Source organism: Nymphaea colorata, chromosome 1 (genome assembly GCF_008831285.2).
Source record: "Nymphaea colorata isolate Beijing-Zhang1983 chromosome 1, ASM883128v2, whole genome shotgun sequence".
NCBI lineage: Eukaryota > Viridiplantae > Streptophyta > Magnoliopsida > Nymphaeales > Nymphaeaceae > Nymphaea > Nymphaea colorata.
The window spans coordinates 33,008,333-33,031,637 of NC_045138.2; the positions used below are offsets into that span (position 1 = coordinate 33,008,333).

The 23,305-nt window shown below is 41.4% G+C and overlaps 2 protein-coding genes and 2 pseudogenes across 2 annotated transcripts; 1 reads left to right on the forward strand and 3 right to left on the reverse strand.

Annotated features, from left to right (window-relative positions):
• Positions 1–309: 309 nt before the first annotated feature.
• LOC116252172 (alcohol acyltransferase 9-like) lies at positions 310–3,476 on the reverse strand (annotated as a pseudogene).
• Positions 3,477–13,188: 9,712 nt separating this feature from the next.
• LOC116246224 (sugar transport protein 10-like) lies at positions 13,189–14,410 on the forward strand (annotated as a pseudogene).
• Positions 14,411–15,936: 1,526 nt separating this feature from the next.
• LOC116252393 (alcohol acyltransferase 9-like) lies at positions 15,937–19,103 on the reverse strand. The gene is made up of 2 exons (XM_031626621.2): positions 18,623–19,103; positions 15,937–17,185 (listed from the first exon to the last, which is right to left on the reverse strand). Exons 1-2 carry the CDS (start codon positions 19,049–19,051, stop codon positions 16,253–16,255), a joined length of 1,362 nt encoding a protein of 453 aa, XP_031482481.1. The 5' UTR covers positions 19,052–19,103; the 3' UTR covers positions 15,937–16,252.
• Positions 19,104–21,022: 1,919 nt separating this feature from the next.
• On the reverse strand, positions 21,023–22,408 carry LOC116246233 (secreted RxLR effector protein 161-like). The gene is made up of 3 exons (XM_031617997.1): positions 22,219–22,408; positions 21,258–21,301; positions 21,023–21,193 (listed from the first exon to the last, which is right to left on the reverse strand). The coding sequence occupies exons 1-3, from the start codon at positions 22,406–22,408 to the stop codon at positions 21,023–21,025; spliced, it is 405 nt and encodes a 134-aa protein (XP_031473857.1).
• Between the last annotated feature and the right edge of the window lie 897 nt (positions 22,409–23,305).

Sequence of the window (23,305 nt, forward strand, 5' to 3'; positions counted from 1 at the left end):
AAACTAATATTGGTAGAATGGGATTCTCAGATTTGAGGCACCAAATTTCAAGGTAAATTGAATTTTTAGATAAAACTGCTTATTCTTGCCTCCTATCTTGCTCAGTTGACCATTTTCTTTTACTGGTCTTCTTGTTCGTATAGTTAGCTTACTTATACCGCTGAGTTCATACGCAAGGAAACAGAAGCAATGTTTCTGATTATTAACGCAGAAACAAGATGTGATGGATTTTCGAAATCCCATTCCGCAGAGTGCTTTTAAGTTTTACCTGAACATTTGTGCCTCACACGATCAGCACATCCTTGGTGGTTCTATGCTTCACGCGATCAACACATGTCATGTTTGGTGGTAGATACCTCTATCTTAATACATTTTAACGGAAACGATACTAGATCACATAAAATAACGGAAACCATACTAGACCACACGAAACTAAAAGAACTTTCTGCTCAGTGGACGATGAACAGGGAATTGAGGTACCACAACCCTTCTTTTCTGGGGGATGGGCCGCCCCCCAATGGAGATCGTTATTAAAAAGGTCAAGCATCAAAGTACGGCCACATGGGGTATTGGTTTCTCATCCCCTTGGGCGTCATCCAGCTCCCTCAGGTAGCACTCCAAGGCATCGGCCATGCTCTCACGCACAGAAACTTGAATAGCCATGGCCTTAGGTTTCCCCAAAACTGGCAGCAACAAGCAGTAGTGGTCGACCGTAGAGCCGCTGAGAAGCACAGGCGGCCCTGACCCGAAGTCCACCCTCTCGAGCCCTAGCCTATACCACTGTGATACGATGAGAATCGAGGTCGGGTTATCTACCGGCTGATGCAACGCCAGCAAGTCGATTTCTGAGCGGGCATATGCATCGGAGAGCGCCATATCTTTGGCCCTCTGTATTCCCTTCACGGTTTGGTGGATTTGCTCTGCCAATAGTACCCCACAATGGCGCCCCATGGACGCTAACGAGAGGGCGTTTCCATAGAATCCAACCGGCAGTGGAGGGTCCAGTTTGCTTCGTACGTCTGCCGGGAAGAAGAGCCCAACGACCTGCCCCTCTTTCTTAGGGCGTCCATTGGTTGCTTCTGCACCGAACATGGCCCGCGCCCAGCATCTCCAAATGTGTGCAGCGAGCACCTCGAAAGAAGTGCAGTTCAACGCCGGAATACATCGACGCTTTAGCCTGGAAAGCTCCTCGGCTTCAAAGGTCACCCAGACATGAATCAGGGGTTCGCCGGCCATGGCGGCGCCACCAGATCCCGCCTCTTGCTGCGCCAACTCTGTGCCGTGGCTGAACTCGATGCGAGGTGGGTTGCGGGGCTTCAGGGCCTCCCGGCCCCAACACGGCGGGACCAAGAGTGGGGAGGTGGGATCGCGGCATGCGTCTGCCCATGCATTTAGGAATTGAGAACTCCCAATGCCATCGCACAGGCAATGCGCAATGCTGGCGCAAAGTATGAGCCCCCGCACCTCAAATGTGTCACCTACAATGGACCATAATAAAAAAATATCAAAAAGTTACCACGAATTGGAGGTCATAAAAACTTGATCGTCCGGGTTTCGCCCATGGGCATTGATAAGATTGTCACTCCTCACGTCACCTGCTTATATGCGCCGCCCCTCACACCTTACAACTATAAATCAATCGACAAAACGGCTGAATTTAGCTCTTTTCTCAAGAAAAGAATGTCAAATGTCCCTGTTTGAACTGTTGCTTTTGACGATTATTGTTTTCCAAATTATTATCTACAAAAGGTTTGAATTTTGACGGTGTTCGGTTCAAATGATACAATTTCTTCCGACCATGAAAATGGTGTTGCAATTCATTTTTCTCCGACAATGGAGGTTGGGCTTATTTGTGGTCCCTCCTTTTTTTTCTTCTTTGGTTTCTAACTTTTACTAAAAGTTGGCTTTCCTTTTTGTTAGATAAGGCATTGAAGAATACAAAAGAAAAAAAAATTAATATCAACTCAACTGTGAGATTGCTTTCAAAATTTCCTTTCTGCGATTGGGTCCAAATAAATAATAAAGAAATTGAAAGTTAAGATGGCGGTATAATACATGGCCGGTTTAGCTTTTTCTAAATTCAATTTAAACTATTTTAATTCTTTAAATTCACAAAATTGAAAATTTATAGGATGTTGGGTTTGATATGGAATGGTACTTCCCGACCTATATGCAATACGTGGATGATTGAAATGATGAAAAACGAAGATGATACTGTTATGATTGAAATGATGATAAAAAAAGCCAAGATGATACTGTTTTCTCCCTGTTCCTTTCGGATTCATTATCTTGGATGTTATTTGTCATGTTAGCTATATACTCGAAATTTTTGCTGCACGTACTTGTGCTTCCTGGTTCATCCCATACTTCTCACATGCATAAAAAATTTCACATATTGACCTGCGCCCAAAGGAGGGTCCCCCATCCGTTGTATCTCTACATCTTCGCCGAACAGGTCCCGTGCAATTGTAATTGCCCGAGAAGTTTAAACATCAGATTCAAGTATATTAACCATGCAGATGTAGTCTCCATAGTTGCAACCAAGAATTTGAATTTCATACGCGTTTATCGATTTGCATAAACAAATAGGATTTTACGGTGATGCTGCAAATTTTTTGAACCTTCAGAAGCTTTAAAATAGAATCTGATGAATTTCTACCAAGAGAAATCATATTGGTAGAGTGGAATTCTGAGACTTGAAGCACCAAATTTGAAGGTAAATCGACTTTTTAGTTATAACTGCTTATTAGTGCCTCCTATCTTGCTCAGTTGATCGTTTTACTTCACTGATTTTCTTGTTCGTATAATAGTTGGCTTACTTATGCCGCTGAGTTCATATGCAAAGAAACAGAAGCAACAGTAACAAGATGTGATGGATTTTCGAAATCGCATATATGAACAAAGCTTCCGCGGGGTGCTTTTACCTGAACTACCAGAGGAGGGACGGAGATGAAAGGTTGGTCGCCCACTTCATGGTGGAGCTTACGCCAGGAGGAGCCGAGCAAGCCGGGGAACTGCTGGAACTCGTCCGCCGTGGTGTCCATGAAGGCCTCCACGAAGAGGGCGCCCTCTGCCGTGCACTCCAGCTCCAGCTTCTTCTCGCTCTCGCGGCTCTGCCTCAGTCTGCCGGACAGAGGGTAGTAGTGGTTGAGCACCGCTGAGAGGGACGACTTCATGGACTCCACGTCGGGGGAAACACGGAAGAGGAAAAGGTATTTAACCGAGAACCTGATGAACATGCAGTCGTCAAGGTTGGATAGGTAGAGGGTGTGGCTCGGGGTTGCAGAGCACGGTCGGATCAGCGTCGGCGCCAGGCGGTGGTGGCAGTCCGGGAGCTCACGACGAATCGCCATGGTTTCTGGAGTTTGAGAGTTCAGGGAGGGGGAAGAGATTTCTGAATGTCGGGTTCAAAAACTCACGGTATTCTGAAGCTTATATAGAGCGTAGAAATGACTCAATGGCGAACCAACGATAACCATGCTATTCTTTTGGACGTTCATTATTGTCTTTTTAAGTAGTCAATAAATGCACAACAACTTTACTGTTGCCGACAAGTTTTGTTCATGTACCAACATTATTGCACTCAGCAAATTCATTACTGGCTTTAGAGTGTGTAGGGTCACTGGTGGCAATTTACATTCTTATGTTACAATTCTGGTGAACATGCTCTGTCAACCTTAAATTAGGGACGTTATGGCCGATAACTTGAAGGAGATCGAGCGTGTTTTGCATGTTGCTGATGAAGACATTGCAATTGATTGATGCGTTTGATCGAATGGGATTCTGTATTAACCAAAACGTTTATGTGACCACGACTGAGCCAACCTTATACAAATGAGCCTATGAGGTGGTAGGGCATGCCTACAAGACAGACATGATGGAATAATGACATTGTTGGCTCAGTCTTGTCACATGCACTTGCCGTTCTACAGTTAATTGCATTAGAAACTTCGCCTTTGCGATGCTGTTGGTCCTCTCAATAGAGCTTCAAAATCAATAGCCGACCCATAAATTGCAGTAACATGCTCCGTTCGAGAATGTAGATAGATGGGTCCCTTTTGCCTCGAACATCGCTCGTGCGCAGCACTTCCAAACGTGCGGGACTGAGCACCCACGATGGCAGTACAGGTCAACTCAGGAATACAGTGATGTTTTAGCCTGGAAATTTCATCGGTTTCAAAGGTCTCGCGCGACGGCGGCAATGCCTGATTCCGGCTCCGGTTGGGTGATTTTCGGGCCGTGGTGGAAGTCGTTGTGAGGTGGGTGGCGCGGCTTTGGTGCCTCCCTGCCCCAACACGGCGGTACAGAAAGTGGGGAAGTCAAATCGCGGCAAGTATCTGCCCATACATTCAGAAACTGAGAAGTGTCAATGCCATCGCACAGGCAGAGGGGATGCTCGCGCAAACTATCATCCCCACGCACCTCCAATGCGTTACTTCTAAGAAGCAGCAAAAAGAAAGTAATGAAAAGAGTTACAACCTAAACATGAGCTCTAATTGCACAGGAAGCCATTAAGCACGCACAGATGCACAACTACTTTATTGTCGGCAACAACTTCTTGTTCGTCTACCCACATTCTTACGTTACAATTTGGCACAGCTGCATCTTGAAACTTAATTGATCTCAAGTCAAAACCCGACTCTTCACAAGAAAAGCATATTACCAAACATATAATCAGACGGGCCTCGAACATGATTAAATCCTTGGATTTACTATCTGGGGGGGTAATGAAACGTCTCCAAAGATTGTTGGTTTTTTTTTCTGAAATTTTGTCTTTTCGAAAATACACAAGCTCCAGAAAAAGCAAGTACGAAATGCGTTGCAAGATGAAATACGTGTATCTTGTATATGTCAGAAATCCCTTGTGGTGAAGGACATGAATATGATAAGCTGATATCTGTAAGATTTCAGCGCAGAAGTGCAAACGAATGGAACAGATGGGGGGTGCCTTTTCTTTTAACTCATGAGCTGGGGATAAAATTTTGAAGGGGAAAGGGTCGCCTAACGGCACCAGAAAATTAATAAAGCTAGAGGGTCTATCTTCTAGCAGATGTTTAATTTCGGAAGCATGATGACAAAGTATTTTTTTTTTTTTTTTCATTTTTGCTAAGTCTGAAACCAAAGTTACCAAAGTTGGCTAGGTGTTTATAGTGCGTCCTTGGCTCCGAAATCAAGTCACGTTTAATAGTTTTTATTTATTTGTACTAGACATATGTTTACAAATTTTTTTTACAGTTTATATTTGTCAAAACCACTCTTGTTGTATCTTATTTGTAGTGTCAAAAGTTCAGTCTTCTATCGTATTTTTTAACGATAAATTTTAAATTTGAATCATATGAAAGGACTGAATTGTCTTATCTTGGCGATGACTACAATTAAAAATATGTTTCTAAAAGCCAGTTGTTATAAGAACATTAGTAATGACTTATAATGTAAAAAATTGTGCATTTTTTCAAGCAATTAATGTTTTAAAGCTTACGGTGACAGATATTTAATTTCTAATTATATAGAAAAATCCAGCTTATGCCAAAATTTGAATCGTTATATGTGTGTGTTTGCATTACCAACTACTACATGTTACCGAATAGTAAAAAATTATAAATTTATTAATGAAAAGCAACCATCACATGAGCATTAACAACAGTTTACAATATAGCAATGGTTTATTGTGTTTTTAGCCACAATTAATGGTGTTTTTAACCATGAATTTTTTATTTGTCGCAATCTGCTAACATCCACCACACGACAATCTATATAGGTAGGTGCCCATACCCTTCACGAGAATAAATAATTTCAAATGGCACTTTATTAATACTCAGGCAAGTAGATCTAGTCATTTTTGCAAAATGAGACTCATCACGATCTATACGATCAAAACAATGTCTATGAAATAAACAATTTAAAATACAAGATGAAGGGTGGTCCAATCATGTCTGCTGGCTGTAGTCACGTGGCTGTAGTTACATTTTTGGCATAGAAAATCACGCCACAATAAAGCTCTACGGTGATCTTGGGCACAAATAATAAAATTACGTCCTCATAAAACAAGTCTCGTTTAATAGTTTTGATTTATTTGTACTGGAGATATGTTTACAAAATTTTTTTTACAGTTCAATATCTTATTTGTTATGTCCCATTTTGAAAAGTTTAGTCTTGTATCTGGAGTTGTGAAAAGTCTTTAAAAGGGACTCATAAAAAAAAAGTTGTTAAATGGGTAGTTGTTTTAGTTTCTGCCCCTTTTTCAGGACTGAAACCAAAGTAGAATGTGCCGGACCAGAGTCCTGAACCTGATGGAGGAGTGACTTGTTGTTACGTTATTTATATTTCATCCAATATGCACAGATTTACAATACCCCATCAATTATTAAGTCCTTTCAGATTTGGCATGACCCTTGGTTAGTCCGCGAGCTTCCTATAAAAGTTATGGCTGATAGCTTGGAGGAGATGGAGCATGTTTTGCATGTTGTAGAAAAGACACTGCAATGCGTTTGATGGGATGGGATTATATATAAACCATCACGTTTATGTGACCAAGACTGAGCCAACCTTATACAAATAAGGTGGTAGGGCATAGCTTCCGACTCCCATGTTGGAATAATGAGATGGTTGGCTCAGTCGTGGACACATACACGTGCTGGTCTACAGTTAATTGCGTTAGAAAATGCGCCTTTGCGATGCTGGTAGCCCTCTCAATAGAAATTCGAAATCAATAGCCGACGCATAAATTTAAGTAACATGCTCCATCCGAGAATGTAGATAGTGTGCAGTGAGCACCTCGAAGGCAGCACAGTTCAACTGAGGAGTACAGCGACGTTTTGGCTTAGAAATTTCATCGGCTTCAAAGGTCACGAAGACGGGAACCGGGGGTTCGTCGGCGAAGGCGACATGCCTGATTGCTTCAAGGTTTTCATCCTATATAAAACTTCGAAAAATTATGTTTTCGTTTCTTTTAAAATTTGAAAATTAGGCAACAAATTGTAGTTGGATGTTGGTGGACGAGATACGTTGCTAGAAGGGGTAAGAGATGAGATTCGTGAGAATACCTTGGGGACTTTGACTGTTGGATATTAAAAACTTTGGCAAAACTTTTGAGGTGGTATTACCATTCATATTAAGAAATGTTTAAGCACCATATCAATTGCAATCCCTACGGACGATAACAATGTCATGCAATGGGAACTGAATTATAACAAGTGCCAATAATGGTGAGATAGTTTAGACGCAGGAGATGCCCTTACTCCTCTTTTATTCACGAATTAGAAGCATGGTTTGCCTGCAGCTTTAAATACGGAGCAGATGAATAAATGGAGATTAACCTTTCATCGTCATCTGGAGTATTTGGAGCACTCGGAATAGATGCAAGTTTGAGACAGAAATTCAGGCTTAAAAAAGAGGTCAGAGAATTTGTGAAGATGCAGAGAGCATTATATCTCTACCAGTCCGCCATAATACTAGGAAGAAATAGAGGTCAGGGTCTGGCTAAAGTTTTGGGGTTACTGTTGGAACATGGCCGGTCCTGAATGGAGATCACCTTTGCATTCAGATTGTTTCTTCGAAAGCTAAGAACAGGTGGGCGGTAGCTTATGGTTTGAAATGGGGTAGGGAATGGAAAATGACCTCGAAGCTTCTGCACTTGGATTTGAAACTCAGGCTTTCCCATAAAATGTCATCTTAGAGTAGATTTTGCATCAGCTGAGCAAACGAGAATGAAGAAGTGGTTGTCCTTGTGTCAAAATAGCTCTTTTTGGAGCAGTTGGGCGATAGTAATGTATTGTGTCACTATTCCTGAATCGGTCCCCAAAAAATAAGGCTTTTTCCACGCATTTGTTCATGCATTTTGACAACACAGTCAATATCAATGTTGCAAGGTAGCACATTAGAGGGAAGGCCACAAACGTCAATGCCGCCGTGACCGCCATGTAAAGTAATAAGGATATCAGTGACGTTTTGGCCTCGCACGATTGAAGAGTTATCCATTTCTCATATTGAATCGTGGCATCTTTGTAGTGCCTTTTGTTGGCACCGAACAGACCTGCATTATTATCAAATATTGAAAATCTCAACGAAATTGAAATTTGCAAATGGGAAGGAATCCTTCTGCGCAGCGTTGGACTGCCTTAGCTGCGTTGGCCAAGGCATATTTTATGAGGAAGATAAAACATAATTAAGGAGCCAATAGGGTGCTTCACTGCTTGATTTCAGTCATGTATCCAGCCATTTGCTGTAGGTTAGGTGAGAAATAAAAATGCGATGGATAGAACACACTGCATCGGTCAATTGAAGGACCGTGAGCTTTTCTTTTTTCTTTTTTATTAAGTGAGGATGTTTGATTTGGGGGAATCAGCCATTTTTTTGCCACAATCAAGTAAAATGTGGCCTTTCAACTATATCATTGATGTCTCCATAACATTTTAGTTTGAAACTTGGGATCCTTTGACGCAAAACATCATCTGATTGTCTGATGGACAAAAGGGTTGTGCCAATATGCAGCGAAGCATATATGTAGAGAGAGACTGATTTCGAAAAGTAAGAAAAAGGGAGACGGAAGGGCTGCCGGAGCAGCCCCTTCTTAGCCAATGCAACATTAGAAATGGGCTGCACGAGCAGCAAAACAGGGAGAGGCGCAGCCTTCGGTGCAGAGAGAGAGAGAGAGAGAGAGCAACACTAGAAATGGGCTGCACCAGCAGCAAAACAGGAAGAGGCGCAGCCTTCGCTGCATAGAGAGAGAGAGAGAGAGAGAGAGAGAGAGAGACGATAAAATGAAAATATATATAATAAAATTTGGAGACAATAAGTCCCCTAAATACAAAAACAAACCGCAAAAACAAAAACAAGAGGACGAAATATACAATACAATGCACAGTAAAAGAAGAGAGGTGGGGAGAGAGAGGAAAGACGGAGCGGCACAGTCACCCAACCGCAGTTGGACAGCGGTGTCTTAACCGAATGGCAAACTGGACATTTCCCTGCACATGACGAGACACATAATCCGGCGAAAAGAATGTGTCCCTAAAGACCCTGTTGTTGTGCTCCTCCTAAATGTGCCACCAAACTGAAATAAGCCACGACCTCAGGAAACAGATAGGTGGGGTGAAGGAAAAAAGAAGAAAAGAAGACGAATGGATGGTGGGTTTGAAAGGCTACTAATTAAAGAATGCCAAGTAGAAGCAAGGACACTAGAAAAGAAAATGGAAAGAAAGAATGCGGTGGTTGCTCACATCCAAAGTTTTATTTCTAGTTAAATTGTTGTAAGGTCCTAAAAGTGCTACATCTAGTTTGAGGATTCTATCCTTTTCTATTTTACTATAGTGGAGAGTACACTTAATTTGGTGGGTTCTGACATATACTTGTCAATTATATATTGAGATCCGTATCATATGCAGCTTTAACCTTATACACATGTACTTGAAGTAAATTAATTCGAGTTCAAACGAATTGAAATGCATTTTCTTCAAAATGCTCAAATGCACGAATTGGATTCATGATCATGGCCAATTCGCCATAGACCTGCAACGTTAATTTTAATAATCTAAATGAATGGGATGGATTCATAACGGTTATAAAATTTATTATTTCCTCCTAAAAGTGTGGCATTTTTCTTGTGAAATCATAGACGTATAAATCAAAATTGAGCCAGGAAGACTTTAATAATTCTTAGAAGACAAACAAGCTCCCAAACACAGGGACAATTTTTCCACCAAATTTGGGTGCAAAAAGGAAAGTGATCGTTGTGTCTTTTGTTTGCAATAAGTACGGACTATCTGGAAGATACAATGGTTTTCCACAATATCAATCAAACAACCTAGGGTTGTGAATATCCGACATATAGGATTTTTACGTTAAAGAAACATAGATCTGATTTTTTAACCAATTCAGATCCGATATGCAACTGTGAAGTGCATAAAGAAAAGCATGCCTATAGCGGTGAGATTGTTCACCGATATTTACCGCCCAACCTCTTGCAGTGAAATTGTGCTGCTTAAAATCACCGGTGTAGATATACATTTAACCCGGTATACTTCAATAATAAGGAAAAAAAAAACAATTCATTTAACACGGTATCCAAAATTAGTGATACCAAAAGCTACTCCCCATCCTTTTCTAGTACAATCAGCTCCTGCAAATGAAATCACACAAGAAAAGCCAAAATAAAGCACCGCTCACTCCGACCTCCATACTGCTTGATCAACCACATAATACAAATGGAATTCCCATTTTAACTGCTTTATCATCATGTATGACTGTTCCTGCAGATGGGAGAAAACATTATTAGCTCATCAGTTTGAGCAACACTAAAGAGTCAGTGCCTTCACTAAAACAACGTTGTCCTGAAAACATACATAAAATGTTTAGAAAAAGATCATACATGAGAATATGAACAATTGCCATACAACAGCAAAGAACCTCAGTCTACCGAGTGAGTCAGTGAGAGCAGTTTTCTTTTGGGCATTTGGAACCAAAGCATCAGATTGAGACGGTGCAGCGTTTTTGAACTTAACCTACCCAGATACACTTTCATGCAAACTATAGTTTGTAGGGGACTCCAAAAAATCCCAAAATTTTGAGCGCTGCATACCTTTATATAGAACTGGCCATCTCGTGTTATATAGGAACTGGTGAGAGTCAACCTACTACCTTAGGGTGAAATACCTCTGCAAAAAGCCGTTCGTTCTCTGTTTAGCACAAAGGTTTCTTAAATGTAACAGACAAAAGCTTGAATATAACCAGAAAATCATTAGGCTTAAAAATAAGGCAGTCGTTTTCTACCCAAACATGAAACCCACTGCATTCAGAAGTTGGGGCACAGAATCCCACACCAACCAGAGTCTTTCATTATCATGCAAGTTCAAGAAATTGAAGGGCCAAGACGAAGCATGAAATGATAGCAACAATACTAGACAAACATAATCAATAAGACAATAAGCAGTACGTAAACCAAGCAATCCAACACATAGAATTTGTAGGAAATTCCCATGATGAGGACAATATCAAAGACAGACTCTGCAATTCCCTCCATTTTGAAGTGAATTGCCCACCACATTTGCTACTTTAACTTTGACAAAATGCTCCTCTCATTATCATCAGTTGCGCTTTTATCACACAAAAGCCTCGTTGCCAGATTCTTTCAAAGGTCATAAGACAAGAATCAGAGGTTCGCGGCGATGGCGGCGCTGCCTGATCCCGTATCCTGCTGAGTGAAATCTGAGCCGTGGAGGAACTCGATGCGAGGTGGGTTGCGGGGCCGTAGGGCGTCCCAACCCCAACACGGCGGGGACCAAGAGTGGCGAGGTGGGATCGCCGGCATGCGTCCGCCCATGCATTTAGGAATTGAGAATTCTCAATGCTGGAATTCTTCAGTTGTCAAGTTCCATGTTTCACTGACATCGCTTTTGCTGTCAGTTAAATTTAAATTTACCAGAATCATGAGATGGTGTCGCTCTGCCTTTTATTTTCTTTAACTCAACTCACCCCGGATAGCGCATCTCCCCTAGAAATGCCAATGTCAAACTATTTACTCTTATGAGTTTGCTGTGAGTGAAAAAATCGTTCGATTTCTTGGGCTGCCCAATCAATCACTTTTCAACTCGGTTCCATCTACAGAGAGGTACGCAGAATTTTCATAAAATTTAACGGATTAGTTTGTTAACCATTTAAGATCGTTGGATTTTTTTTATCTCGTTTCTTCTTATAATTTTAATAATTGAACCACTTTTAATAATAGAATGCTGAATCAGATTATTGACAAGTGCAGTGAATTGACACCGCTTTAGGTGGGGGATGGTCATAGATGCCACGAAGAGAAGGAGTTTTCTTTATCAATATGTTAATGGTTTGCATAGTGTCAGGGATGGAAGCTGGGTGACAGGGTGAGGGTATCCAGGATTCAACTACTTTATTTCTGATGTCCCTATATAAGTTCCTTTTGGTGCGGCTCTGATTTTGATTGCTTTATTCCTCAAGGAAGGAGACGGAATTGGACTCAGCTGCAAAAGCACAGGTGATCTGAATATTCTCAATATGACTAGTTGGTTGTTGGATATATCAGTTACATCGACATTTAAGTTGGTAACTATTCACTCACGTTATTATTTGAAACATATATATAGTTCAAGTACTTTTGAATATGACACTCTGAATATGCTGCACATTTTTCTGACTTTACCAACTCTAGTAACTGTACTAAGTTGAACTGTAGTATTCCTATTTTACCTTATTACATGACAAGACCTAACCTAGTACTAACTACAAGCCAACATGACTTTTTGCAATTAAACAACCCCCATGCTCCAGCAACTTCCTTCAGATTTACATTTTAGCTAAACTGAAACTAGGGGACATACACATACAGCACAACCCAGATACTAGCATAATCATTGCACAAATACAGACTAGGCACTAAGAAAGCTTATAGGCAGCAAGTAAGCAAAGCCAAAGGGGATTATGCCACCTGCATGGGGATATCTTAAGAAGCAGAGTTGGGAACAAACACAAAGTGACCATGAGAAAGGAAGTGGCAAACAGGAGGGGAGAAAACAACACTTCGTTGTTCTACATAGTGCAAGAGGTTCAACAGGTAAATATTGTCTTCTTTATCTGTTGTTTATAAGGTGGTTGGTTCTAAATTTTTGCTTTTCATAAGTTAAAATGTTAGTACTTTCTTCGATGTGTATAAATCTTATTGTCTATTTTAAATTTTAGATTTTTTGTGTTAGCTTATTGAGAAGATGAAGAAAAGTATTCAAGATTATTTCAAAAGAAACAAGTTATTGATCAATTGAGAGAAAACCAAGAGGGAGAATATCAAAATGCTTGTCTTGATGTTGTTCTTTTTTTATTCAGATTCTCCACCTTTTAAGTATTCAAAAATCGAAACTATAGAAAGCATCGTGTGTGATCCAGGGTTGCGACGTCTTAAATGGGAGATACCAATAAATAAGAGAGATGAAGTTAGGCGAGCATATATCAATTATGGGTCATATCAGCATAAGCTTCACAGATATCCAGTGTCAGGTTCTTCAAGTCATCCTCGTAAATTTCAAGCTTTTTGGTTTGAAAGGTTTCTATGGTTAGAATATTCTCCAAAGACAAATAATGCATATTGTTTACCCTCTCATCTTTTCAGTACTGTACATTCAAATGACAGTCCATTTACTCATAGTGAACAGAAACGCGGGCACTTCTTATAAAATGCCGGCGTTTTGTCCTACCACTTCTTATAAAATGCCAGCGCTTTGTCCTACCATTGGCTTCGGCAGCAATGCCTCGCTCGTGTCCGCGTGAACGTCGTGGCTACATTGGTATCCATTTACTCGGTGGACAAGTATGGGAGGCGATTCCTTTTCCTCGAGGGTGGAATCCAGATGTTCATCTGTCACGTATGTCGTTCGGGATCTCTAACTTTATAAGTAGACTTAGTGTTCTATGAGGCTTCGTTTGCTGGTACTGATTCTGTGTGGTCAATTGACGAGATCGAAGAACAGATAGAGCATGTTACGTGTTTTATACTTGTCTTTGTGGCTTTTATTACTGTGTCATGGCTTGTACGTTAGCTTTCATGGAGCAGGGTTTTATGGCTGCTAGTAAATGGCATTGTAATGCCAAATGTCCTAAGAACATGCAAATACGGATGTCGAATTCGGTTAGAAATTAGAATGTGACAAATTTGATTTCCATCTTGAGTATGAAACGCTGTTGTTGCTTACATTCCCATCTCTTCAGCTTCCATGTTCTCCTTCATGCACCCTTTATCTCATAATACTATTAACACAATCTCTAAGAAAGCAGAGGACCCGATCGCCTTCTAGAACTAATTGTTGATAACATATCCACTGTCTGGCATCATAAATGACAAATCTCGTAAACGACATTCTCATTTTCATCACTTTTCTCTTCTTTCTTTTTCCCATTTTAAAGTGGACTCAGGGTTCTGTGTTCTAATTTTTTTCTTACAGGTGATCATTGGGATCATCCTAGGTGGCAAGTTCGGGCTTTCAGGCAAGGGCACCCTGTCCAAGAGCGAGGCCGAGCTTGTGCTTTTCTTCATTTGCTTGTATGTCTCTGCCTTTGCCTGGTCCTGGGGTCCCTTGGGATGGCTGGTGCCCAGTGAGATCTTTCCCTTGGAAATCCGTTCTGCAGGCCAGAGTATTAACGTCTCGGTCAACCTCCTCTTCACCTCCGCCATTGCCCAAGGTGTCCTTTCTATGCTCTGCCACCTCAAATTCGGCCCCTTCTTCTTCTTTGCTAGTTGGGTCCTTATCATGACCACCTTCATCTTCTTCCTGCTGCTGAAACCAAGAACATCCCATTTGAAGAAATGACCCCTGTGTGGAAGAAACACTGGTTTTGGAAAAGGATCCTCCCTGCTGACGATGGAGAGCTAGAGATGGAGAAGCCGAAGACAGTAAAATAAGACGCTTTAGTTGTAAAAGGCCAAATATCGTTAGTAAAAACATTTTCCTGCTTTTTCTTTCTAAGCTGTTTACGGTCTTATTGTTACTAAAAAGACTGTTTACAGTCTTTCACTATTCATGTCTCTGATGTGCAAATTACAGTGATTGGAGTTCTTATACTTTTGAACATTTTACTGTTTCAATTCCTCTGTGTATATAATGGAAATAGCAGTTTCCAATCTCGTATAACTGAAGCACGGTATGTTATCTCGATTTATTTCCTTCAATCTTTAGTTTGGTAAAAATGTTGGTGGTTTAATTGGCTTGTTTGTTTGCTCTTTGGGTCTTCATTTAGATAGAGATTCAAAGACTCTCCAAAAGTTGGTATCGGAAGCGCGACCATATTATCCCAAAAGAGAAAACAAACAGATCAATCATATTAGCTTTGCAAGACGGATCAGTGTTATGTGACCATTAGCTGTTGGCTTGGCACATATCCGTGGCTGAACTGTGCTAAGCTAATCTTTCTGTGGAGGTTGATGGGAAAAGGCTGGAGCGACGTTCCGTTCATAGGATTTGAACCCGATCTCATAAACTCCTTGCACTGTGGGCAAGTAGCTCCCACCCTCAAACCTCTAATGGCTAAAGCAGCAAATATTGTGTGGTCAAACCTCCGGTCTGTCTCTCTCCTCTCTCTCTCTCCCCCCTTTCCCCCCAATGTGCACAGAAGGGATGTCATTTGGGAATGACAGAGTATGTGCAGAGAATAATGGTGGCCGCCGCTGCCAGTTTCATCCGGTAGCGAGGATCGGAAGGAGTGGGACGATAGTCTCACGGACATAGGGGCGTCGGGTGTCTCCAGCATGCTCATATGTAGATACCAGCAGGGCTTCAACGCCATCGTTGCTTTGTTCACCATTTTGGTGGGCTTCAATCTTAGCGATTTGCAAGAGACAAGGTCGGTCATCTCTTGCTCTCTTATCCATATGGCAGTGTTGCGTTCATTGTAGATATTTTGTTATATTATTCATAATCTTATGGAAGAATTGAGGACTGTTTGTAATTGCCCAAGAAGTTTAAACATCAGATTCAAAGTATATTAACCATGCAGATGTAGTCAGCATAGTTGCAACCAAGAATTTGAATTTCATACGTGTTTATTGATTTGCATAAACAAATAGGATTTGACGGTGGTGCTGCAAAATTTTTGAACCTTCAGAAGCTTTAAAATAGAATCTGATCAATTTCTACAAGGAGAAACTGATATTGGTAGAGTGGGATTCTGAGATTTGAGGCACCAAATTTCAAGGTAAATTGAATTTTTAGATAAAACTGCTTATTGTTGCCTCCTATCTTGCTCAGTTGACCGTTTTCCTTTACTGGTCTTCTTGTTCGTATAGTTAGCTTACTTATACCGCAGAGTTCATACGCAAGGAAACAGAAGCAATGTTTCAGATTAACGCAGAAACAAGCAGAAACAAGATGTGATGGATTTTCGAAATCGCATATATGAAAAAAAGCTTCCGCGGGGTGCTTTTAAGTTTTACCTGAACATTTGTGCCTCACACGATCTGCTTGGTGGTTCCATGCTTCACACGATCAACACACATGTCATCCTTGGTGGTTCCAGCTATCACGTCATGCTTGGTGATAGATACGTCTATCTTAATACATTTTAACGGAAACGATACTAGATCATAGAAAATAACGGAAACCATACTTAGACCACAGAAAAAATCAGGACGAAACTAAAAGAACTTCTGCTCAGTAGACGATGAATACGGAATTGAGGTACCACTACCCTTCTTTTCTGGGGGATGGGCCGCCCCCCTAAGGGAGATCGTTATTAAAAAGGTCAAGCATCAAACTACGGCCACATCGGGTAGTGGTTTCTCATCCCCTTGGGCGTCTTCCAGCTCCCTGAGGTAGCACTCCAAGGCATCGGCCATGCTCTCACGCACAGAAACTTGAATAGCCATGGCCTTAGGTTTCCCCAAAACTGGCAGCAACAAGCAGTAGTGGTCGACCGTAGAGCCGCTGAGAAGCACAGGCGGCCCTGACCCGAAGTCCACCCTCTCGAGCCCTAGCCTATACCACTGTGATACGATGAGAATCGAGGTCGGGTTATCTACCGGCTGATGCAACGCCAGCAAGTCGATTTCTGAGCGGGCATATGCATCGGAGAGCGCCATATCTTTGGCCCTCTGTATTCCCTTCACGGTTTGGTGGATTTGCTCTGTCAGTAGTACCCCACAATGGCGCCCCATGGACGCTAACGAGAGGGAGTTTCCATAGAATCCAACCGGCAGTGGAGGGTCCAGTTTGCCTCGTACGTCCGCCGGGAAGAAGAGCCCAACGACCTGCCCCTCTTTCTTGGGGCGTCCATTGGTTGCTTCTGCACCGAACATGGCCCGCGCCCAGCATCTCCAAATGTGTGCAGCGAGCACCTCGAAAGAAGTGCAGTTCAATGCCGGAATACATCGACGCTTTAGCCTGGAAATCTCCTCGGCTTCAAAGGTCACCCAGACATGAATCAGGGGTTCGCCGGCCATGGCGGCGCCACCTGATCCCGCCTCTTGCTGCGCCAACTCTGTGCCGTGGCTGAACTCGATGCGAGGTGGGTTGCGGGGCTTCAGGGCCTCCCGGCCCCAACACGGCGGGACCAAGAGTGGGGAGGTGGGATCGCGGCATGCGTCTGCCCATGCATTTAGGAATTGAGAACTCCCAATGCCATCACACAGGCAATGCGCAATGCTGGCGCAAAGTATGAGCCCCCCGCACCTCAAATGTGTCACCTACAATGGACCATAATAAAAAAATATCAAAAAGTTACCACGAATCGGAGGTCATAAAAACTTGATCGTCCGGGTTTCGCCCATGGGCATTGATAAGATTGTCACTCCTCACGTCACCTGCTTATATGCGCCGCCCCTCACACCTTACAACTATAAATCAATCGACAAAACGGCTGAATTTAGCTCTTTTCTCAAGAAAAGAATGTCAAATGTCCCTGTTTGAACTGTTGCTTTTGACGACTATTGTTTTCCAAATTATTATCTACAAAAGGTTTGAATTTTGACGGTGTTCGGTTCAAGTGATACAATTTCTTCCGACCATGAAAATGGTGTTGCAATTCATTTCTCTCGGACAATGGAGGTTGGGCTTATTTGTGGTTCCTCCTTTTTTTTCTTCTTTGGTTTCTAACTTTTACTAAAAGTTGGCTTTCCTTTTTGTTAGATAAGGCATTGAAGAATACAAAAGAAAAAAAAATTAATATCAACTCAACTATGAGATTGCTTTCAAAATTTCCTTTCTGCGATTGGGTCCAAATAAATAATAAAGAAATTGAAAGTTAAGATGGCGGTATAATACATGGCCGGTTTAGCTTTTTCTAAATTCAATTTAAACTATTTTAATTCTTTAAATTCACAAAATTGAAAATTTATAGGATGTTGGGGTTGATATGGAATGGTACTTCCCGACCTATATGCAATACGTGGATGATTGAAATGATGAAAAACGAAGATGATACTGTTATGACTGAAATGATGATAAAAAAAAGCCAAGATGATACTGTTTTCTCCCTGTTCCTTTCGGATTCATTATCTTGGATGTTATTTGTCATGTTAGCTATATACTCGAAATCTTTGCTGCACGTACTTGTGCTTCCTAGTTCATCCCATACTTCTCACATGCATAAAAATTTTCACGTATTCACCTGCGCCCAAAGGAGGGTCCCCCATCCGTTGTATCTCTACATCTTCGCCGAACAGGTCCCGTGCAATTGTAATTGCCCGAGAAGTTTAAACATCAGATTCAAGTATATTAACCATGCAGATGTAGTCTCCATAGTTGCAACCAAGAATTTGAATTTCATACGTGTTTATTGATTTGCATAAACAAATAGGATTTTACGGTGATGCTGCAAATTTTTTGAACTTTAAAATAGAATCTGATGAATTTCTACCAAGAGAAATCATATTGGTAGAGTGGGATTCTGAGATTTGAAGCACCAAATTTCAAGGCAAATCGACTTTTTTGTTATAACTGCTTATTAGTGCCTCCTATCTTGCTCAGTTGATCGTTTTACTTCACTGATTTTCTTGTTCGTATAATAGTTGGCTTACTTATGCCGCTGAGTTAATATGCAAAGAAACAGAAGCAACAGTAACAAGATGTGATGGATTTTCGAAATCGCATATATGAACAAAGCTTCCGCGGGGTGCTTTTACCTGAACTACCAGAGGAGGGACGGAGATGAAAGGTTGGTCGCCCACTTCATGGTGGAGCTTACGCCAGGAGGAGCCGAGCAAGCCGGGGAACTGCTGGAACTCGTCCGCCGTGGTGTCCATGAAGGCCTCCACGAAGAGGGCGCCCTCTGCCGTGCACTCCAGCTCCAGCTTCTTCTCGCTCTCGCGGCTCTGCCTCAGTCTGCCGGACAGAGGGTAGTAGTGGTTGAGCACCGCTGAGAGGGACGACTTCATGGACTCCACCTCGGGGGAAACACGGAAGAGGAAAAGGTACTTAACCGAGAACCTGATGAACATGCAGTCGTCAAGGTTGGAGAGGTAGAGGGTGTGGCTCGGGGTTGCAGAGCACGGTCGGATGAGCGTCGGCGCCAGGCGATGGTGGCAATCCGGGAGCTCACGACGAATCGCCATGGTTTCTGGAGTTTGAGAGTTCAGGGAGGGGGGGGAGAGATTTATGAATGTCGGGTTCAAAAACTCTCTCGTTATTCTGAAGCTTATATAGGGCGTAGAAATGACACAATGGCGAACCGACGACAACCATGCTATTCTTTTGGACGTTCATTTTTTACTTTTATGCGGTCAACAAATGCACAACTACTTTATTGTCCCCAACAAGTTCTTGTTCGTCTACCTTTATTATTGCACCTGCAAATTCATGCCTGCCTTAAAGAGTTTGTGTGATTGCTCGTGGCAGTTTACATTCTCATGTTACAATATGGAACAGTTGCATCTGGAAACTTAATTGATCTCACACTTGCCTCCACCCCTGACCCAAGTAAAATAGGGAGTGTTACTGGATAAAATCTACCAATAATTACTGACATGAATTGCTCCGTTTGCTATTCATTTTATATTGTTTGAGCACTACATGTTCTCAATCATAACCGACACCAGCGTAAATAAAAGGAATAATGCAAGCATATAAACTGTGAGTTCCATCCACAAGGATCCGTTGGCTGACTGGCGTCATTTGTGTTCTGTCTGTGTTCGGTCGGTTGCAAGGGTATGAAACGAGACATAGTTGTCCCAATCCAATTAACGGACTCTGCGTACTAAATACCAATATCAAATCATCAACTACAAACAACTACAATCTTCTATTGCAATTTATTATACTAAACTGTAAACATTGTGGGACTAACTGGCCTTATATATCAATTTTCTTAACTATTGTTTCATGTGGGTGCACGAAAGCTACTACAAATCCTCAATATCACGATTAATTCATTCAAATGTTGAATGGGACCGGTCATATCATCTACAAATGGTAAGGGAATGACAAGTGAAGATGGATCACCATTATCGATTTGGAATGGGAAAATGGATGTTGTGAACGAGAGCTACCAACGACTTGATCAAGGAGTTGGTAGCTTGTTGGACTAAAGGTATGGCAAACGCTGGGTCCTATGTTTCCCACTCGTCCTATAAAGAAAATATAGTGTCGATCGAACTCGACTAACGAAGAGATGCTTTTGTTTTATCTAATGAGTTAACAGCATGCCCCGTACTTTAATTTAAGGGGCATTCTCGTCTTTTGCTTTTTATTTTAAATATTTGCTTAAAAGAAATCACCTTGAGCATATAACCCAAAAGTGCATGCGCAAAGTTGATTTTATGTTTAAAACAAAACGCAAATGCAACCATTTTTTAAAGGAAAAACATTTGCAACGGCTGAAATAAATCCTCTGGTTTTTCAAATCTTTATTGCCGTGTGTTCATGTAACTTATATACAGAATTACATTTGTGGTTACAATCAGTTATCCGATAATAGCTGCCCTCGACCATAACTGCGCTTGGTGGTTTTAGAAACTGATCATCATCTTACGATCACGTCTAGCAGCACTTGCCTTCATGTTTGATGGTTTCTAGAACTATCCATGATCAGCACGTCACGCTTGGTGGTTCCATGCCTCACACGATCAGCACATGCTTGGTGGTTGCATGCCTCACACGATCCGCACATGCTTGATGGTTCCGGGCCTCACACGATCCTTGGTGGTTCCATGCTTCACATGATCAACACATGTCATGCTTGGTGGTTCCAGCCTTACACGATCAACATGTCATGCTTGGTGGTAGAAACATCTATCTTAATATCCCCCTTCAAACAGGACTAGTATTGTAATCCAGACCTAGTTTGTTTCTCAATAAAATGAACCGTGCTCTTCCCAAGGGCTTCGAGAATATATCAGCGATTTGATCGGTTGAAGGAATGTACCTAGTTTCAAGGAGTTTGGCAACCACTCTTTCTCGAACATAATGATAGTCTAATTCAATATGTTTGGACCGACTATGTTGCACCGGGTTGATGGTCATGTGTAATGTTGATAGATTATCGCAGAACACAACAGGTGTTTTGTGTATATTAACTCCAATATCTCTTAGAATATTGTTGCAGCTAGTGCACGATACTCTACCTCTGAACTTGATTGTGCCACGGTGGGTTGCTTTTTAGCAGACCAAGATATGCAATTAGTTCCTAGGTATATGTTGTAGCCTGTTGTTGAACGCCGAGTGACTGGGCATCCTACCCAGTCAACATCTGAGTATCCCTGTAGAAGCATAGACGTTGTAGGTTTTATTTTTAAACCATAATTGATAGTGGCCTTTACGTACCTGAGGATTTTCTTCACCAGTTGGAAAGGAAATTGTGATTGTGACTGCATATAATGAGACACAAAATTCACACTATAGACTAAATCCGGACGTGTGAAAGTTAAGTATTGTAAGCTGCCAACCAAACTTCTGAAAATGGTAGCATCCTGAAATTTTGATGTGGGCTGATTACAGTAGGGAGATTCTCCCATGGGTGTGCTGCTAGGTTTACAATCTAGCATGTTAGCTTGCTTGAGGATCTCCTTGGCATATCTAGTTTGGTTTAAAAACATACATGCTTCATTTTGTTGGACCTGTACACCAAGGAAATAATGGACGCTGCCTAGACTTTTCATAGCAAAAGTTTGGCTAATATCTGAAATGAATGCTTTCAATGTGTCAGGCTTGTCAACAGTTATGAGTATATCATCGACATATAGGAATAACCATATGACTCCATGTTCTCCTTTGTGTATGAATAAAGATGAATCTGTTGGACTACAAAAAGATCCATAGTTTAATAGAAAATCAATGAATTTATTAAACCACATCCTAGCAGATTGGCACAGCTCATACATGACCTTGTTCAACTTACAGACGTGATTGGGCTTATATGGGTCTTTGAATCCTGGTGATTGATCCATATACACAGGTTCTTCCAACTTGCCATGGAGGAGTGCATTCTTTATATCAATTTGATGTATCATCCATTGTCTAGAGAGAGCAACAGTAAAGATAATTCTGGTTGTTGTAGGTTTAATAACTGGTGAAAAAGTTTCCACAAAATCTATACCTAGAAGTTGGTTGTATCCTTTGGCCACGACTCTGGCCTTCAATCGCTCTAAGCTGTCATCTGCTTTTACTTTGGTTTTAAACACCCATTTGCAGCCGATAATGTGCATAGATTGTTCTTTGGGAACCAAATCTCATGTTTTTGTTCGTTTGAAAGCATCTATTTCCTCCTTCATTGCATCCATCCAACCTGTATCTGACAAAGCTTCTTTAATGGATCGTGGTTCCTTAGGCAATTTTTCGCAAGTGAGTGAATACCGAGGGTTTGGTTTCACTATTCCATGCATTGAACGAGTTATCATTTGCCTTCTCGAAGCAGGTGCAGCATCTGTACTATCAATTCCATGTTGTTCATCAAAGGATGTAGGATTTTCCTCCATGTCACCATGCTGTTCTAGTTGTTTGCTGATGTCATCTTGTGCATAAGTGTGTTGCTCTTGACTTACTTCCTTGATTTCATGCAGTTTTGTGAGATCACTAGTTGTTCTGTCTTGGCTAACATTTTGTTTTTGTTCTCCACTAAGTTAGCCTTTACTTACCTCTTCATCGGCAGGAAACCATGCTTCATATCCAACATCAGAAATTTGAGTTCTTGCATCGCGTATATTTTGAAATGAAAATACATTCTCATTAAAAATACAGTGCCTCGAAATATATACACGCCCTGCCCAAGAAAACGCAGGGTAATGATCTTGGATCGAGTTTATGCTTGACATAATCTCTTAAGTATGGGAAGCATAAACATCCAAAAATAATCATATAACTGTAGTCAGGCTTAGTTTTGAATAAATTCTCATATGGAGAGGTCATATTCAGCCTAGGTGAAGGAACTCTGTTATGAACCCAAACTGCAGTATTGAATGCCTTAACCCAATATTTCGGAGGTAAACCGGCATGGAACATCATAGCTAACCCAAGTTCTATAATAACCCTATGTTTTCTCTCTGCTTGCCCATTTTGTTGTGGCGTATACGGGTAGGGCATCATGTGTTGAATTCCATTTCCTTGAAAAATTTTCTTCATCCTAGAATTATCAAATTCCGTTCCACCATTTGAGTGAAACGCTTTGATCATTTTGTTAAATTAGTTCTTCACATGTATGATGAATTTTTCAAAACAATGCACAAATTCTGATTTTTCTTTTAAAGGAAAAAGCCAGCAGAATTTGGTTGAATCATCGACAAATATTGCATAATACCTCATGCCTTGAACTGAGTTGATTGGTGACGGACCCCACAAGTCGCAATGTAGTATGTCAAAAGGTTGTGAATCCCTAT